The 20,195-nt window shown below is 41.9% G+C and overlaps 1 protein-coding gene and 1 long non-coding RNA gene across 7 annotated transcripts in view; one reads left to right on the top strand and one right to left on the bottom strand.

Moving 5' to 3' along the window:
- USH2A (usherin) overlaps positions 1-20,195 on the bottom strand; it is a 430,807-nt gene that overhangs the window by 140,439 nt on the left and 270,173 nt on the right. For all 5 annotated transcript variants that reach the window (XM_083493951.1, XM_083493952.1, XM_083493953.1 and 2 more), the window contains 2 exons: positions 16,416-17,044; positions 2,959-3,293 (listed from right to left, as the gene is read on the bottom strand). In XM_083493951.1, coding sequence (XP_083350077.1) covers positions 2,959-3,293; positions 16,416-17,044 — 964 coding nt within the window. The remainder of the gene's footprint in view (positions 1-2,958; positions 3,294-16,415; positions 17,045-20,195) is intronic.
- LOC310702968 lies at positions 3,099-12,920 on the top strand. 2 transcript variants are annotated; one of them, XR_014523847.1, is made up of 4 exons: positions 3,122-3,210; positions 9,534-9,652; positions 9,857-10,033; positions 12,825-12,920. It is a non-coding gene; the product is annotated as an uncharacterized lncRNA (long non-coding RNA). The 2 variants fall into 2 exon arrangements; XR_014523846.1 differs by lacking the exon at positions 9,534-9,652 and having other exon boundaries at positions 3,099-3,210.

Below are 20,195 nucleotides of genomic sequence, written 5' to 3'. Positions count from 1 at the left end.
TAAGCAAATTTATAAAATAAATTCTAGGATTGTACCATGCACAGTTTGGTTTTACCAATGCATAAAGGGCCAATGATAAAACAATGCAACAAAAGCAAGCTTGATTGTACACATGATCGCACCAAGATTTGTCTTGTGCAGTGTTTTACTAAGGCACACTTGCATCTTTGGAAAACATCACACAAAATGACGCAACTGTATCTCTACCTCTCCATCCCACCAGAATTGAAAGAGGCTGTACAGTGGTCAGCCAACGCCTAAAGGCAATAAACTGAGATGGATAAAATAGGGGGTCCTGTGAGTGAATAGTTCTCAAGAGAGCTGACATGTCCTGAAGGAGAAAGTTCAAAGTCTGGGGTAGTCACTGATGCCAAACTCTCACCTGAAGCATTGGTTGCTCCAGTGGCAAATAATGCCTATGCCCAGTAACAGCAGGTTCTTCAGCTATGACTGTTCCTGAACCAACATAATCTGGCCACAATAATTCATGCTTTGATAACTTTTCATATAAATTACTACAATGCATTCTACATGGAGCTGCCCTTGAAGATGATCTAGAACAGGGGTGGCCAACTCCCAAGAGACTGTGATCTACTCACGGAGTTAAAAACTGGCAGTGATCTACTCCCTTTTGGGGGGGTTCAGCTTTTTTAGGAAGGGGGTAAAATGTGGAGCTTTTTAAAGGGGAGCCACAGTTGTTCAGCATCCAGTGATCTACCAGTGATCATGCCTGATCTAGAAGATGCAGCTAGTACATAATGTAAAATGCTGAGAGGAGTTGTCACAGGAAGCACATCACTCTCATTTTAAGATACCAGGAACAATTCAAAGCGTTAGTACTAGTGTGCAAACCGCTAAATTATTTGGGACTCAAGTACTTGAAGGAGTGTCATTCTGCATATCCCGCAACCTACAGTTTACAAGGCCCTTATTCCAGTCCGTTTGCTGCCGATGCCAGGGAGAGTGGGAATACACTCTGCTCTGAAATTCCCTCCCAGGGTAGACCCCCCCAGACCATGTTTAGGAGGCATCTGAATATGTCTTTATTTGCTCAGGTCTTCAGAAGGGGAGAGGTATTGTTAGTTTTATCAATGTAACTTTAATTACTGTGTGTAAAATAAATTTTAGGTTGTTAATAACTCTGGGCACCCTTCATGGAGGAAGGGAAGGGAAGAAATGTAACTAACTAATAAATAAATATAATATGTACAATCTCAACATATCCAGTTTGTTTTTTGTGATGTTTCATTAAGGCCCACAGATACACACATGCATTGGTATTAAAACTCCACCCACAGATAATCTCGATGCAGCTATATGTATGATTACATTCAAATATTTGTTTGCTGTAATTAATCAATGCACACGTGAACACTGGCAATGTAGATTAAGGAACTGAAGGAACTTAAAACCACAGTAAACTGCATATACACAGAACTGTATAAAATTCAGAAATAAATACTAATAGACAATTGTTGCATTGGAGCACATTTAGGTTAGGCTATTTAGGAATGACAATGAAATAAATAAGCTGTGGATTGTGCTCTTAATATAGCTTTGTTATAGTGATTCAGTTCATCACCGCCACCCTCAGTTTATTACAGTCAACAGACCAGTGTTTTGGTTGAAATCAACTATAGTAAAGGGACTCAAGCTCAAGTATTCAAATTTCAGCTCATTTGTGGATTGCAAGTTTCTTTCTCTTTGTATAAATTTCACCTCTATCCCAAGAGAGCAACCCGAGAAACTGAATTCCAAAGTTAACATCACCAAAATATGCTGCTGTCTTCACATCATAGGAACCATTTCAATGTTATTAGTTTATCAATGTCAACAGAACCATCCTCTCCTCCCCGCCTCCCAAAACCCGCAGAATTATTTAGTTCTGGTTGGTCTCTCTGTAATTTGATGTAGAAGCCATGAGAAATATCACAATCTTTTAAAGCATTGGATAGTGACTGCGTACAAATCGCCTCCACTGGTGGCAGGTGCCCTATCCTCTTCTCTCCCCAACACATTGTGCTGAGCAACTGCTTCAGTGGTTGTTCTGGTTGGAAGCAGCATGGCACACCATGAAGAAAATGAAGTTTTCAGGTGCAGGTTATGTTGTGTTGCTTCTCTTACCAGTGGTGAGAGAATCATGCTGTAAATATATACAGTAATGTAGATTGCTTCCCAAACCTGACTATTTTATTATTCTGCAATGTATGCAATTAGTCTGCTGGAATGTCTCATAGTTACATATTAAGCAAGAAAGAGAATAAGATCTCATAACACATGCATAATTTCCTTTTTTCTGAAGTCCAGAGGGTCATTCCAGGGCTACACTGGAAGAACTGCTTCGTAGATAGGAGCAGGAATGTCTAAGACAGCCAGTATAGAAAGACTGAAACTTTGATTCTACAGACATGTGGTGCGTTGGCAAACTCTTCCGCACCTGCATTTTTGATCAGCTCTTTCTCACTCCATTGTTATGTTGGCCAACATCAACCCAAAACAAAAGACTTTGGGATCAAAGTGAAGGTGGCTGAATTTCCAGAAAAATATGGAACCATCTTAAGGACAGAAAACACATCACAAAAAAGATGGTCTCAGAATAACACACAAATGGGAATTCTGCTTTCATAGTGTACAAATCTAGAACTACAATCTGTTCCACGCTGATTTGTCTGCCACAGGACACCTTATGGATTATATTGGGAAACATTTCAGGGCCCTGGAGAAGCCTACTAGTCCTCAAATGATGAGAAAATATCCCACAGAAATACTCAACATCTCCCTGGTCTTGTGGTGGGCCAGCAGTCTTCTCTGCCATTATGGAACATTTTACTTCAGGAAACCCTGGAAACCTTCCAAAGAACCCTAGGGTTCCTGAGACCACAGCTTAAAAACAATTTCTCTGGGCATATGTAGAGACCCATATTTTCATTAAGTTGCATATGTTGCTATTTACATTACCTTATGTGGGGCCCATTGGGCCTAGATGGTGGTTGCCAGGAAACCGCAATGAATGATTCACTGATTGGGGTCACAGACAATGGACTAATGCCTTGGGGGAGGGTTGGATGAGTCATCACGTACGTAGCCAGACTTTCTGTGCATCCTCCAATGTAGCCACCTCCACCAGAGCAAGCCACTATGGTGACTGAATAGTTTGTGAAAGGGATTAGATTGGTTACTACGTGGTTCATTGAAGATGATAAGTTGCTGGTAAGGGTGATTCGAGGGTCTGGCATGCGGATCTCATAACTAAGTATTTCTCCATTCAGTATGAAAGGAGCCTTCCAAGAAACCTGGAAAAAAAATAAAGTTTTTTTTCTTTAAAGAAAGAGAATTTTACAAGATTTAAAAAACAACAACAACTCTCAAATTAGCACAGCTCTGACAGCAATGTTTTCTTCTAATATGGCTTATTCTAGGCATTTGCTCCCAATCATTTTCAGGTCAGTATTTCACATTATATGTAAAAAATGTAAAAAAATGAGAAGAATTGTCAGCAGTTCATGGATCTTAGCATACTATCACCAGGGCCGGCCCAAGACATTTTGGCACCTGAAGTGAACCACAAAATAGCAGCCTCCCCACCAGGGAAGAAGGGGTGAGTGAAGATCTACATCAGGAACAAGGCAGAAATAAAGATCTACATTGGGAATAAGGGTGGGAGAAGACCAGCAGCACCTTCTCTTCACCAAGAGGCTGCATGGTCTAGCTCCACCCACACTGTCATGTTAGGATTCCTCCTAATTCCTCCTAATATGTAATAGTTCTCTACATGTACATCTGTTCACATGGGTATCTCTTCCAGGCAACATTAATCAGGGAAGCACTGACAAAGTGCATAACAACAGCTGTGGGTGGGGCTAATCCATGTGACCCTATGATCACTCTCTGTGTATTCATTCAACGTATGGAGGGGGCATGTGTGCCTCCCTATAGGGAGCAGCCATTAGGGTGTACAGATTTAAAATAGACTCCATAGGGTGGGCAGTGGAATACGATACGATACGATAATCTTTATTGTCATTGTCCCATACAGAACAACGAAATTGAAAAAATCTACATCAGACATTCAAAAACCAACAAGCCTGCTATCCCAGCTATCCCAGCCTGGTTAGCCCCCTAAAAACTCTGATACCCCATAATTAAGTAAAATATACTCTCATAGAGACTACCTTACACTGCGTTTACAACCAAAATCACATTTGGATAGAAACTTTTTCTCAGGTGGCTAGTCCTAGTCTTTATAACCCTGTACCTTCTTCCAGAAGGCAGAAGCTGAAAGGGTGCGCACTATCCTGCACTATCTCTGCAGCTTTCTTATGGCACCTGGAAGCATAGATTTGATCCAAGGTGGGAAGAGTACACCCAATTATTCTCTCTGTAGTCTTTACAACCCTGGACAGCATTGTTTTTTTCCCTGACCGTGCAGCTCCCAAACCACACACAGAGACCATAAGTTAATACACTCTCAACAGTACAATGGTAAAATGCCATCAACAGGTCCTTTGAGAAATTAGTTTCCAGAGGATTCTCAGAAAATATAACCTCTCCTGTGCTCTCTTCATCAGGTCTTTACTGTTTTCTCCCCAGGTTAGGTCATCTCTGAACTCCATTCCCAGAAATCGAAACACCGAGACCTGTTCCACACACTTCCCCTCAATCATGAGTGGCTGAATATTCAGTTTACATATGCTTTTATTCATCCATATAATAATAATAATAATAATAATAATTTTTATTTATATCCCGCCCTCCCCAGCCAAAGCCGGGCTCAGGGCGGCTAACAACAATCAAATAAACAATCAAATAATAACACATTCTAAAAATATTTCATTATAAAAATTAGTTAAAATCAAATTGATGGCAACCAATTAAACAAAATTCTGTGCAGGTTGCCAGAGGAGGGAGTCAGGCTGCGCCCTGACCAAAAGCCTGGCGGAACAACTCTGTCTTGCAGGCCCTGCGGAAAGATGTCAGGTCCCGCAGGGCCCTAGTCTCTTGTGACAGAGCATTCCACCAGTTTGGAGCCGCAGCCGAGAAGGCCCTGGCTCTAGTTGAGGCCAGCCTAACCTCTCTGAGGCCTGGGACCTTGAGGATGTTATTATTTGCAGACCGTAGGTTTCTCTGTGGGGCATACCAGGAGAGGCGGTCCCGTAGGTACGAGGGTCCTAGGCCGTATAGGGCTTTAAAGGTTAAAACCAGCACCTTAAACCTGATCCTGTACTCCACCGGGAGCCAGTGCAGCTGGTATAATACCGGATGAATGTGCTCTCGCAGCGAAGACCCCATAAGGAGTCTCGCCGCGGCATTCTGCACCCGCTGGAGTTTCTGGGTCAGTCTCAAGGGCAGCCCCACGTAGAGCGAGTTACAATAATCCAGTCTGGAGGTGACCGTCGCATGGATCACAGTGGCTAGGTCAGGACGAGAGAGATAAGGGGCCAACTGCTTAGCTTGGCGGAGATGAAAAAATGCCGCCTTTGTTATAGCTGTAATCTGCGACTCCATAGAGAGGGAGGTATCGAAGATTACACCCAAACTCTTAACGGACGGTGCTGGCACTAATTGCACCCCCGCAAGAGATGGGAGTTGCCCCCTCGATCCCATATCGTCCCGCCCCAGCCAGAGGACCTCTGTCTTCGAAGGATTTAACTTCAACCGGCTCCCACGTAACCATCCAGCCACCGCTTCCAGACATCTGGTCAGCGTGTCTGGGGCCGAGTCAGGATGGCCATCCATCAACAGATAGAGTTGGGTGTCATCAGCATACTGATGGCAACCCAGCCCAAAACTCCGGACAAGCTGGGCGAGGGGGCGCATAAAGATGTTAAAAAGCATCGGGGAGAGAATTGCACCCTGAGGCACTCCACACACCAAGGAGTGGCGTGATGACAATTCCCCCCCAAGCGCCACCCTCTGTCCCCGACCAGAGAGAAACGAGCGCAGCCATTGAAGGACTGTGCCCTGGATCCCCACGTCGGCAAGGCGGTGGTCCAGGAGTTCGTGATCGACCATGTCAAAGGCTGCTGACAGATCTAGAAGAATCAGCAGCCCTGACCCGCCTCGATCCAGCTGCCTGCGGAGATCATCTGTTAGGGCGACCAGAGCCGTCTCGGTCCCATGACCAGCGCGGAAGCCGGACTGGAATGGGTCTAGAGCAGATGTTTCATCCAGAAACCTACCAAGCTGTTCAGCAACTGCTCTCTCAATCACCTTACCCAGGAATGGAAGATTCGAGACCGGGCGGTAATTGGATAGATCTGAGGGATCTAATGATGTTTTCTTTAAGAGCGGACGCACCACCGCCTCCTTCAGTTCCCCTGGGAATATCCCGGTGCCAAGGGACAAGTTGATGATATCCCCCAGGGGGCCCCGCACCTCGTCTGGACACGCTCTAATCAGCCATGACGGGCACGGGTCAAGAGGACAGGTGGTGGGCTTTCCAGCTTGGAGGAATCTGTCCACATCGGCTGGAGATATCCGGTCAAAGTGGTCCAATACTGGACCCGAGGACAGTCGAGGGGCCTCCAGTTCCTTTATTGTATCCAAATTGGCAGGGAGGTCATGGCGGAGCATCAGGACCTTCTCCGCAAAAAAGCTCGCAAATGCCTCACAGCTGTGTGTCAGATTGTTATTTAAATTTGGCTGTCCTTCAAGGGACGTTAAAGACCGAATTATACTAAATAATTGTGCCGGGCGAGAGCTAGCGGATGCAATGGAGGCCGAGAAGTAAGACTTCTTAGCAGCCTTCACTGCCATCTCATAGGTTTTCATAAAAACCCTATAAGATGTTCTTGAGGCTCCGTCACGGGCACCCCGCCATACTCGCTCTATACTATATACTTTCCTTCATCCTTTTTAATTCTTTAAATCAACATGATTGTATTAATCATTCTTCCGCTATACAGAATATGTAAACAGAATAGCCTTAATAAAAATAATATTAACAAATCATTAATCAAATAATTAATATTTAAACAATTTACTGACATTACCTATGAGTAATGTCAGACACTAACCAACTAAAATAACTAAGATTATCTATTACAGTATTATTAAGGGCCACATATGAGCAATATTGAGAAATATGTTAGTACAAAGTAGGAGGGCAAAGGTTGAGTATTTTATACTCAACGTTTCATTTATAATTTACATAGCTTTGTAAATTATAATTGAAATATTTATAATTTAATTGAATATGTTGCTGGACTTCATTTCCCATTATCCCTTACCATTGGCCATGCTCACTAGGAACTGGAGTCCAGCTATAGCCACAGGACCACAGATTTCCCATCCCTGCTTTAAAGAGTATATTAATGTCAATCAGCTGGTAAAATGTGAGTGCTATAAAATAAATAAAATCATAACAGAATTATCAAATATCTTTTCTTAGTCCTCAAACAATTCTTCACTCTGACCACTCTTAGATCAGTAATTTCACAGTCGAAAATATACCAATGTATAAACGGGCCAGATTTCAAAAACCACTAGGGAATAAATAAATGCCAGACATTAAGAACTCGTTAAATTTTTAGTCTGTGATACTTGTAAGGCACCTAGCAGCAGAATTTTTTTAGCAACACTAAAGGTCTTGGGTAAAAAGAACTTGGAACAGTATTAAAGAAAACATTGTTAACTGCAACTTTTAAATCACAGGAGCAGGAACGGCTTAATAGTATCGTCATGGAAAAGATTTCACTCTGGCAAGGCTTAAAAATTCCTATTCAGGTTTTTTTTTGTTACTCCTAACTCACAACATGAAAGTAAATGACAAAAACACCACACAAAAACAAATCTAAAGCTAGGGGGAGGCAGAACTGAATCCATCCTAGTTATTTGCATTATCTTCATCCTCCCTAATGAAACAGTGTAAAATCATCCAAGCAAGGCAATATTATGCTGTAATTTACAACATGAAAGAAAAGATATTTCTTCCTGCTACACCTTACACGTATTACAATGCACAACTAAAACCCCAAGGTGGCAGTTGACCATTCCTCTCCGAGAATCAGGTGACTGTAAAAGGAGGATGTAAACAAGAAAGACCACAGAAAACTGTAATGCTTTTATGTTCCTGGAAGGGATGCGAACAGAAGCTGAAAGTAGCAGGTGTGCGCTGGTTATTAATAAGCTGCCTTGCGCTAAAATACAGGACTGAAGTATTCCCCACCTAAGAACACAGGTCTGGGTTTCACTTTGTAGGAGAAACAAGAAAGAAACCTTTCTTCCCCTACTTCAGCCTTCCCTAGCCTAGGTCTGCCTGGTGTTTTGTACTACATCTTCCAACATCCCTGGCCATCGGTCACGATATGGGGAGCTGGTGGGAGTTGTGGTCCAGAACATTTGCAGGGTTCAAGGCTGCTGGAAGCTGCTTATACCTGCACAACTACTTCATGCACACGAAAGCTTTTGCCACAATATATTTAATATCTTCAAAATGCCACTGGTATCATCATTTTTGTTTTGCTGGACAACAGCACAGCTACTCCTTCAGAACTGGGGATGCAGATTCACTTGGATGCCATCTCATTCTACCTAATTATTATTGGTGAAACCAGCTTGGAAGAAAATACACTCACCAAAGCCTCAGATATTTTTCACAGTGTCTTGTGATGGTGAACAGCAAAAGCTATTATCGAGATCTGTCCCCCCCCCCCTTGTCCTCATTTGCCAAGTGTCCTGTGATGTCAACCTCCATTAATTTAGAAGGAGTATTAAAGACTGGCTATAGCCTTTCTGTGATCTTCTCTTTCTAACATCCATCACAGAACCTATTTTTAAGATGTATAAAAATGACTCTTTCTCAAACACCCTCTTCTATTAAGCCACCTGCTTTAGTCAACCCCTACAGGAGTCATTTAAAATAAAGCTTAATTAATCATGCTACTTGAGTGCCTTGCAGCCATTCCACATTCCTAGGGCAGACGCCCAAAATCTGATCAGGTTGCTCTTTCATGTCTATCAAAGAGCAAGTGCTTGTGAGCCAAGAGAACTTGTTACAGAATTGGCACCGGCAACTATTCCATTGTAGCATGGAGTGTGCTACAATCTCTACAAAAAAGAGAGGGAAGAGAGGGAGAAAGGCTAGCTACAGAAAACTCTTCCTGCAAAGGAAAAAGCAATCGCAGGTCTGCACAGGACAAAATGCTTTTCACTGCTCAAAACGTCCTCTGGATACAGTACGCTGGGTTCCAACTCACAGTGAGGATGTAGAAGAAATTCAACTTGGTGAGGATTTTAATGCCAACCTTCCTGGTTTGCAGTTTCCGAAAGAATACACAAACTGAATCGCAGCTATCCTTTGAAATTCACAGCTCTCTGAATTTTAAGATGCGGTTCTTCAACCAAACAATGTGTACAAAATGGTGCATTTGGGGGAATGTGTGTATAAAATGCATATATTAGTAAAAATAATATATAAATGACATTATATTAGAGGCATTACTTGCAAAACTGTGTATATTCAGAGAAATTTTCAATAAGATGCTGATTAATTTTCATGCACTTAAAATACACTGAATTGCTAATTCTTGCAGAAATGTGAAGAACTGGCCTCAAGAATGGAAAATGAGTAACTGAGAAAAACAAAAATTGACAGATCCATCCTTAACTTCAAGCTCAGAACTTTCGGCCCTGCCTTGACTGGTGACACTGTGTACGAAACCGTATGTAGTGATTTTTGAAAGCAATGTGCTTGTGTTATTGATTGATATTAAGTTGAGATGGATCTACCTTCACAATATGTGGCTTGAGTATATTTGGTACTTCACTTACTTAACAAAACTTTTCTTGTAATTATACATTTATTGTAATTATCTTGTCTTAACCTGTAAAGATTTTAAAAATGTAATTCATACAGGTTTGGATCCAGCAGAGTCAACCAGAAGGTGTTTACACTCATGCAAAGGGGCTGGATGTCTGTTTCTGCTGGTTTTCCTCCAACCCTACAGCTGCATTGCCCATGCTACACTGAACACCGTTCTACAGAACTGAACATGCTTCCAAGAAGTCGGGGAGCAACAGCAGGAAGGAACAGGTAGGAAAGTCCATTTTGGCAAATGGCAGCTAGTCAAACCTTTCATATTTCCCGAGACTTAAAAATGTCTTCTATGAACTCCTCTGCTGATGCAATGACTATAAAAGTGCCCTCTAATACGACAGGCCTGGATGCAAAATGCTAATTTCTATGGGAATGACTGTAGCTCAGTAGTAAAGTACATCCTTTGCATGCAGAAGCTCCTGGGTTCAATCCCAGGCATTTTCAGGGAAGACCCTGGCTGCCAGTCGGTGTTGAAAATACTTAGCTAGAAAATAGGGAGTCAACAATGATTTGATTCCCTATATGGCTGCTTCCCGTGTTTCTTTGTTCACCTGAGGGCTTAGGCATACCTTGTGACTTGTTCTTTTGTTGCTGTGGTTCAAACAAACCATTGTGCTACTTCATCATTGCTTTTTAAGCTTCCATCTTTTCAGACTTGTAAAGTTGCTTGCCATCCGCCATGGGGAAGGTGGTGGATTCTGCTGCTTAAGAAATGCAAGTCAAAAATGGAAGTTCTTTGGATCTCCTTGCCATAGTAAGCAAAATGTCTCCAGAGAAAAGAATAGTGATCATCTGGCGTAGGGAGGACAACAAAGTTCTTGACTTGTGCAACAAAAATACAGCACTGTAAATGTTTTTTTTTAAAAAAAACCCATACCTTGCAGTGCTTGTTTCTGCTGTTCTTTACTAAGTTGGATGACCTTTAAGGTGAGAGTTTAGTAATGTATGAAAATAAGAGGGCACATTCAATGTTTTGGTGTTGACAACAGCAGTACACTGATTTGAAGCTCAGTGTGAAGACTAAGAAAGAGGGTGCCCAAGAGGAAGCTAGAATAGGGCAGCTTCTGGGAGAGATTAACTAATTCACTATAATGATTCAGGAAGCTGTCATTTAAAGATCAAAGCACCTTATTTTCTCCACCACAAAATTTAAAGGGATAGAAATTAGCCATTTCCCTCCCATTAAACAGCTATAACCTTGGGAAGCATTTCTTTTTGACATAGTCAAAACCTTTCATGTTAAACAGAATAATGTTTTCTGAGAAAAAGGCACAGGGTTAAAACAAAACACCTATGCTGGACGTGGACTATGTAGGGGTAGGGTTACTGTGAAGGAAAGAATGTGCTTTCCTTCAAGGCACTGGGCACTGCAGTTTGTTAAGGATAGCTGGGAATTGTAACTCACTGAGGGGTAAACTACGGTACCCAGACTTCTTTGAGGAAAATAATGTGTTGAATGTGCTTTAAAGGTATAGCCTGAGATATGCCAAAGTAGAGAGTACAAAATTTGTAACCCACCAAGTAAAATGCAAAACCACCTCCCAGTCACATATGACAACGAAATGTTGAAGGAAGTAGAAGTGGCCTGCTGTTTTTAACTACTTCCAGAATAAACATTCAAGCCAAAATGAAGGTGCGAGCCAAGTAAAAGAAAGCTGTTTGCTACTGGGAATGTTATAGTAAAGTTCTTCAAACGTTACATATCACAAAACCATTCATGGTGATGTATGACTAAATAAGAAAAATTAATATGTCGTTCTTTATAATATATTCTGCTTCTTTATACATTTGCTGGAAATGGGACATATAATAATAATAAAAAAATCACTACTGGAATTAGGAATTACTCAGGGAATCTTCCTGAGAAGCTAAGGCTATATGTTTATGTCAGTACCTAACTTTCTACATGGGAAAGTGGTGGGGCTTAAGAAGCCTGGTGGACTACATGACCATATCCTGTGATGAAAACCAGGCCAGGATTTTTCCATTTCTGGATATCAATAAGGAAAGTCCTATATACTTAAGCAAGGTTCTAGCAGACAAGGCTGGGAATGGTAAAACAATTTGTACATGGACGTCTGGATTGCCCTTAGCTTTCCTCATCCAGGGAGGAAAAGTCATGTATGGTAAAAAGTTCCCATGTGTCTGGCATAAAGCATAATTCTGGCCTAAGAATCTGCACCAGAGATCTGTGGAACAGTTAAGCTGTTCTAGCATCTTCTGCAGGCTACCTTTCAATTGTCATTTGTCTAAAGTGTTATTACGGCATTACACAATCTATGTCACATTTCTGCAGCACATTCATTCATTCATTCATTCATGCACTACTCAATGCAACTTGCAAAAATGTTAAATCACAGTATCATCTAAAACAATGCATTCAAAAATACTGCTATGCTTTAAATTAAAATAATACAACAGAAGCATGTAACAAAAAAGTAAGATGTACATATGCAGAAAGTCACTGCTGCACTTGAACACCATATGTCACAAATACAAGGTATGAGACCTGTGGATTGGGAACCTGGGGGGGATGAAGAATCTACTGAACACACATGCTGCTATGAAATGGCTTCTTCACTATTAAAATACTCAGTACAAAATAAGTGTAGAGCTGTATCAGCACATCTGTCCAACACCTGTTCTGTTTCCACAACAGCTGATATGTGCCATATATACCCTGCAGGGGTATGAGATGCTGTGTGAGCAGGGCATGTACTCATTTTTTCTTGCATTGTCCTTTTTCCCTATATAGACAGAGCCAATATGGCATGCTGGATACAGTAGGGCAAGAGCTTTAGTTCAAGCTCTGCCACAGACAGATTACAATAGCCCGGAAGAGATAAGACACAGACAGGATTATATCCATTTAAAAGTGTAATTGAAGTTCTTGACAATGATAACAATGACAATATATAGATTTTCCATTGTTATAGTGGGAATGTAAATATCATTTCTAAACAATTTTCACTGTCATGTTCTTCTCTTTTTCACATTTTGTCAACAGCTGTGGTTTCTGTTCCTGACCTCGGATGAACAGGTGAACAGTGGGAATTTGGCTCCCACTTCCAACAGAGTGGTTCAATATCCCTTAGCGCTGAAGCATGTTCACATAGAGCACAGAGACTGCAGACATAGTGTTCATTCCCAGCTTAATAAACCATGATTTATTAAGCAAGAATTATTTAATCACCATCACTTTATTCTCGGTTTTCTACAAGGTATTACCAATGTTTCAATCAGGTTTTAATACAGTTAGTTTGATACACAGACATGCACACATTCTGATCTCTTATTGTAGTTATATGTCTTCTTGTCTTAAATACTAATTTTCCTATTTTCTTACTATGTACAGGCGACTCAACTTATGTGGGGGTTACATTCCAGGGATAGCACATAAAGCCAAAATCACATAGAGTCAAAACACAATGGATTCAATGGCAGGTGGGCTTGTCAACCCCCCCCCCCCCGGGCGATTTGATGCCTGCTCCATTTCCATCCCATTTATTTATTTATTTAAGCGTGTAAAACTAAATGCATGTTACTCAAATGCACACAAGTTGTGAGTTGACTGTATCAGATGGTTTTGATGTATTCCTATCCACTTTCGTATAAGTATTCTTTCCATGCATCACAATAAACCCTGGTCTATAATAAATTACATATTTGCAACTACAGGTTGAGTTCATTTGGGCAGTGATATGGGTGCAATACATTTCAAAAAGTCTGCAGCATTTTCACCATTTTAGATATAAACCTGCTTATCAATATTTCAAAATGTGGTTCTAGATTTTATCATTTGACTTGTTTCTATCCACATATTCAAATTGTTTAGCATAAACTGAGTATCTACATGCACTCTCATTATTCAAGAGGACTAACCATACCATAAATAGCACCAATAATTTAAGTGGCTGGTCTCTAGACTTATGCAAACGTCCTTTGTTTTGTGCTCTAGTGAGCAAGCTACTGTACCGATGCCTTTTGGCACTAGTACAAGACTGAATCCATGGAAGCATGTGTGTATTTACACAAAAGAGGCTTCTAAGCTACAAAAATCCCTCTTGTTTGGTTACACTAATTTCCCTTGAATGAAGTTTGTATGCAAGCCAAAACAATGGTAGTTATCCTGTCCTCTAGAGTTCATTCCCAAATGAAGGATGTGAATAATTGAAAATTTCCTAGGTAGTGCTCTAAGGCTGGTCTTTCCTTAGTTAGTCAACTTACACATTGATTTTAACTCCTTTAAAGATTTAAAACAAAGCAGATATTTTGACACATATTTGAAAACACAGAACATTTAACACTCACAGCAATTAGCATTTTAATAATGTCTAGAAGGGTAGGGCTGTTCATTTTTTGTTCTCTCTCTCTTTTGTATCGTACACATTTTAGGCTGGCTCTGGGGTTAAAATTAAATGCCCCCACAGTAGTATTCCAAGTATTTCAGGTGTGCGAGAGAAAACTGGAAGCATTTCAACAGCATAATAAAGAACAGAGTATTATAGATGGGAGGACAGGAATAGGCTGAGTTGTTGGTTTGAGGTTAAACACTAAATTAACACATCTAACCCAGGAGTGGAGAACTGGTGGCCCTCTAAGTTTCATTGAACCACAGCGCCCTTTACTTCCAGCCTGTATAACCAATGGTCAGGGATGGCAATATCTGGAGAGTCACAGGTTCCCTACCCCTGACTTTTTCCCTAGAAGTGGCATCTCACTGAATTTGGGGGACGCTGAGACCCGGAAACTGTACGCCGGCTCCCTCGGCCAATAAAGCGAGATGAGCGCCGCAACCCCAGAGTCGGTCAGGACTGGACCTAATGGTCAGGGGTCCCTTTACCTTTTTAAAGCTGAGTACGGACAAATGCTGGGACGCGGGTGGCACTGTGGGTTAAACCACAGAGCCTAGGACTTGCCGATCAGAAGGTTGGCGGTTCGAATCCCCACAACGGGGTGAGCTCCTGTTGCTTGGTCCCTGCTCCTGCCAACCTACCAGTTCGAAAGCACGTCAAAGTGCAAGTAGATAAATAGATACCACTCCGGCGGGAAGGTAAACAGCGTTTCCGTGCGCTGCTCTGGTTCGCCAGAAGCGGCTTAGTCATGCTGGCCACATGACCCGGAAGCTGTACGCCGGCTCCCTCGGCCAGTAAGGTGAGATGAGCACTGCAACCCCAGAGTCGTCCACGACTGGGCCTAATGGTCAGGGGTCCCTTTACCTTTTTAAAGCTGAGTATGGACAAATGCCGGGACACGGGTGGCACTGTGGGTTAAAGCACAGAGCCTAGGACTTGCCGATCAGAAGGTCGGCGGTTCGAATCCCCGCGATGGGGTGAGCTCCTGTTGCTCGGTCCCTGCTCCTGCCAACCTAGCAGTTTGAAAGCACGTCAAAGTGCAAGTAGATAAATAGGTACCGCTCCGGCGGGAAGGTAAACAGCGTTTCCGTGCGCTGCTCTGGTTCGCCAGAAGCGGCTTAGTCATGCTGGCCACATGACTCGGAAGCTGTACGCTGGCTCCCTTGGCCAATAAAGCGAGATGAGCACTGCAACCCCAGAGTTGGCCACGACTGGACCTAATGGTCAGGGGTCCCTTTACCCTTTACCTTTTACGGACAAATGCCAAAGAGAAGTTTCAGCAGAGCAGCCCTGGCAGAGTCCAGCAAGGGCAAACAATAGCCATATCTAAAACAGGCTTGGAGGGTGCTCTCCCACTTGCAGCCCTGAGATTAATAGTTTGATCTGGAAGCTCGAGAATCTGAAACTAGGAAATAGCGAAGTGCTAGAAAATCTAAGGAGGGAACCTGAAGTGCTGCATGCAGAAGATACCAGGTGAAGGCAGAAGGCAAGGCATTGAAATACACCCAACAGCCTGAACAACCCAGAGGTTTTATACCACCAACCAACTGCAGGGGCTGATGATCCGTACCCAAGAAAGTAGCACACAGTCCACCCTGATTCTGAGGTTACTAACTGAAATAACAGAGTCCCCATGAAGGCATAAATGACCATACTCTCAGTCAATAAGGAGCAGGCTGGATTTCTGCTGATTTGGGATTTAAAAAAAATTACTAAACCACAGAATCTCAGTCAGTTAATAAGTGTGTGGTGTATACGATAAGGCATGTTCAAGGAACCTGGGTCCCTCTAGATGTTGGACTCCCATTGGCCCAAGCAAGCATGGCTAGTAGTCAGGCATGGGGGAGCTGTATCCCAACAGCATCAGGAGGGACACAAATCCCCCCACTCCTGCCATGGTGGCTACACATGAAATAAGGTAGCAGTTATGCCCAGGGTCTGAGACCCATCAGTATGTCTGGGATAGGGAATATGGGAATGACTAGCTGGAGTGAAACCGATTAGGGAGACATGGAGACCACATGGGCTATCTTTGTGACCACCAGAAAACACTAAAAAGTCAAGGAAAGGTAGCTGTGGTATTAAGACAGTATGCAGGTCCTAGTGCAGGTCTATGGAAGCTACTCTTGTACACAGTACACTGTATGCAGTGCAGTAAACTCTCTAAACATAAGCTAGAATTTACCTCTGGTGATTTTAGTGATAATGTGCAATGGCATTCACAAAAATGAAACTCAACAAACCTGTGCGATATCTGGTCCCAATGCTTGCACCTCGGGAGGTTGGATGCCCGCAGGTCTCGAGGGCCTAGTGATAACTTCTGCCCATGCACTACTATTAATGCCTCCTTTGAAAGTACTTGCCAATAATCTGTATTCATATTTCACCCAAGGGCTAAGGGCAGCACTCTGGTCCAGGAAACTCCTTGAATAATTGAAGGGCAAGGTAACAACTGTGGATACTTGTTCCGTTCCCTTCACTCTCCTTTCTATTATAAAGTTTTCCACCTGCCCATTTGGATGAAGAGGCGGCTGCCATGATATTAGCACAGACGTCGGTGTGTCCGAATAGAGCTCTGGAGCGGGGATATCTTCAGGTGCATCTGGAAGGGTCTTTATGGGCGCTGTCTCGGGGGAAAGAGAGCATCCTTTGGAAGTACAACCTTCTACTTGAAAGTGATAAACTGTGAAAGGGCGCAAGGAATGTACAGTGAATTTAGATCTGGTTCCTGGAATAGTAGTGTGCAACTGGCCATTTGGGTAAATGTTGTAGTGGGTGATGATGCCATTTGGCTTTGATGGATGCTGCCAGGAGATAGTTGCTTCTCTGGATTTAACATTCAATAGAAGTGGTGGATCCATAGGACCTGGTTCTGTAACGCAAAATGAGAAAAAGGGTGATTAATAACTAGGCTGAAAAAGGTGCCCTACACCAAGGGCTAGTTCAGGATAATTTGATGTCTGAAACAAAGAACAAGACACACAAACCTGCCTTGGCCATTCCATGCAAAGAAGTTGATTGGACTGGCATTTGAATTTTACTTCAACACTGGTGAAGGGACAATACGCCTCACTGAACATGAGGGGAGCAGATTAGCTTAAAGGGGACAGATCAGAATCCATGTTACAATAGCTCTGTCTTTCGATACCCACACACTCCAACATGCTGAGTCCCCAAACCGGAGTGTGCATCTTCCTGGCTGTGCTCTTGCATGATTCACATTACCTGAGCAAGATCACAGAGCCCAAAAGATGCACTTTTTTAGGTGCCCAAGAGCACACTTTGGCAGTGCCACCCAGGATTGTGGCTCTAGAAAAAGTGCTTTTTCAGAGTGAGAACTCGGTGAAAAATCATTCAAGATCATAGCACCCAAAATGGCTGCTATGCTATCATACACACAAAAAAAGGGCTGTCCCAGTTTTTCTGGGGCACTTCATCAGTTTCCTCACCCAGGCAACTGCTGCCAGAGTCCTCACTCTGTCTAATGGTACAACCAATGTTGTCCACCTCCACCCCTGGACAACCTTTGGTTTGATCTGTCAGGTATCATCTAATGGCCTTAAACTAGCAAAAGTGCTGGGACATGTGTTAGGCTAAGAGATAATGACTTGCCAAAAGCAAGCTAGTGAACTTAACAGCCAATCGGACCAATGAACCTAAGTGTCCACTGTCCAGCACTCTACCCACTACACAAAACTGCCTCACCAATGCACATACCTAACCATCAATAGTGGAGTGTTACTGTGTTGGCAACTAAATTCTTGCGAAGGCAATTCAGAACTGCGAAGGCCATTTAGAACCACGGTTCTAGCTTCTGTTACCATTTTTCTAGAGCATTCTCCTAATTACCCCCATAAGGCTGTCTTAACAAGCCTATGCATTTTATAGCCCAGTAAAAGCCACTGCTGCAACTCTCATTATATATGCAATATTTTGCTCTCTTCTGTTTATCATTCTAATCCCTTTTTTGCAATTTATCTACTCCCTGTTAATATTACAGGTGATTTTTTACTGTGACTGTGACAGAAGCTGCCGATTTAGCTCTTTCACCTACTGATAAATAAACAATGCACAGATCTGACCTTTAGGTTAACAGGTTTTATGCTTGCTCCACTCAGCACTCTAACTGATTCAATTATCATAAAGGTTCAGGAGCCTCCATGAATACTGAAAAAGACCGACCATATGCCTGCATAGGTGTTGTGGAACAGCAAATACTCTGCAGCCCCCTCCAGAGAAATCCCTTAATTGTAAATAATTTCGCCATGCGACACAATCAAGTCACCTTGAATGCAAAAACCCTCAGCCTGTGGAGGCAAAGTGTTATTTAAGCTTTACTGGGCTGCGTTAAATTCTGCAATTTGAAGGGTTGTTAAGTTTTTCAATTGAAATTTCATTTAAAATGCAGGTGCTTTTTATTATATTGAGGCTTTACTGCTCTCTAGGTACAAGCAAGAACATGGTGCAATAACACAAATCTGGCTCAATCACTGATCAGTAACAGCTGTAATTCCAGAACATTTAGCATTCTTATAAACCACGTCCTGAAATCTATAAATTGCTACAGCAGATCAAGAAAATACTATATCCACCTATTCTGCCCACAGCAATTTTGACATTTATGACATTTTCTGTGAACATTAGATTTTATTGAAAATCTTTAAAAAAGATATACTTGGGTACAGTAATTGTTTAAAACAGCTTTTGGTTTGTTGAAGGCTTTTTTAAAAGTTTCAGAGAATCAAAAGGGCTCACATTTTTTTAATTGAGTGTCAATGATTGAGTTACGTTCCGTATCATATTAGAACCAGGAGATATTCCACATGCAGCCACTATTTACTGCCCACTGAAAGCATATTAATAGTGCTTGTTAGTATACAGGAGGAAGAAAAGCCAGTTTGGGCCATTATTAAACAAAATATGATGAGAGTATAAGGAAGAAAGAACAATAATTTTGGCATGAAGCATTGTTGAAGGAGGTCTGTTTAATTGCTGATAAATCACCCTAAGTTCTGTTCCTGGTACCAGTTGCACTTTTACTCATGCTTATAAATTTTATATAAAGAAGTTGCTCTGATTCTGATTGTCACTTAAATGGGAACTGATCTGCAACAGCCTTAAAAAGTGATATTTTATTTCAGGGTTATTTCACATTTCAAAAGACTATAGAACAAACAAAATGCACAACAGATGCAGTGTGCTACTGAAACCCAACCAATTTTGGCACTCATTTAATTTAAATCAGAATTTGAACTTTTATATTCATAACTGGGAGGGTGGGAGAATGGTATTTTGAATGTTTACAGTGCCAGCAAAGGTATATAGATTTAATATTGTTGAAGCTACATTTTTTTTTTTTAGGATGATAATAACACAGGAGGGGGGAAATGCCACATTTAAGGCATATTAAATAAAAGGCATGGTGACTTTTGGATATGCATCTTAAATAAATGCAAAGCTCTTTGAAGATTTTTTCAGGGCTGGTCATCAGCAATTTTTCTAATTATACATATATCTGAAAAATCAAAGTGTGGGTATCTGCAGGAGGAAAATAATCAAGCAGTTTGTTCTCCCTTGCGATAAGAGGAATAAGCCTTTCATCCCTACTGAGTACATTGCTGGCATTATAGGTGAAACATTTGGGATAATGAGATGAACTTGTGTTACAAACCCCTGCAGAGTTTAGACATAGCCCTCTTAACATTATCTGCTATAACATATGAGAAGAGATGCTTAACTTCAATTTTCTACTCTCTCCCCCCCCCCACTTTTTTTTTTTAAGGGATGTCTTTCCATATGCTCTCTCTGCAGCTCTTTAAAAAGGCAGACCTTTAAAACTCACTCAATTCAAACAAGACTTTGGAGAGCTGTTTAATTGGCCCCTCTGGATAGAGAAGTGTTAAATCGTGGTACCCAAGACTCTTGCAGAGTACTTCCCATTTAAGTGACAAGCAGAATCATTTTTAACACACACACACATACACACACACACACCCCAACTAGCATGGTCCTGCTTGGCTGAA

Source organism: Podarcis liolepis, assembly GCF_965112155.1.
Source record: "Podarcis liolepis genome assembly, chromosome: 3".
NCBI lineage: Eukaryota > Metazoa > Chordata > Lepidosauria > Squamata > Lacertidae > Podarcis > Podarcis liolepis.
Note: the sequence above shows the minus strand (reverse complement) of the source record. Positions and strands in the feature narration are given on the sequence as shown.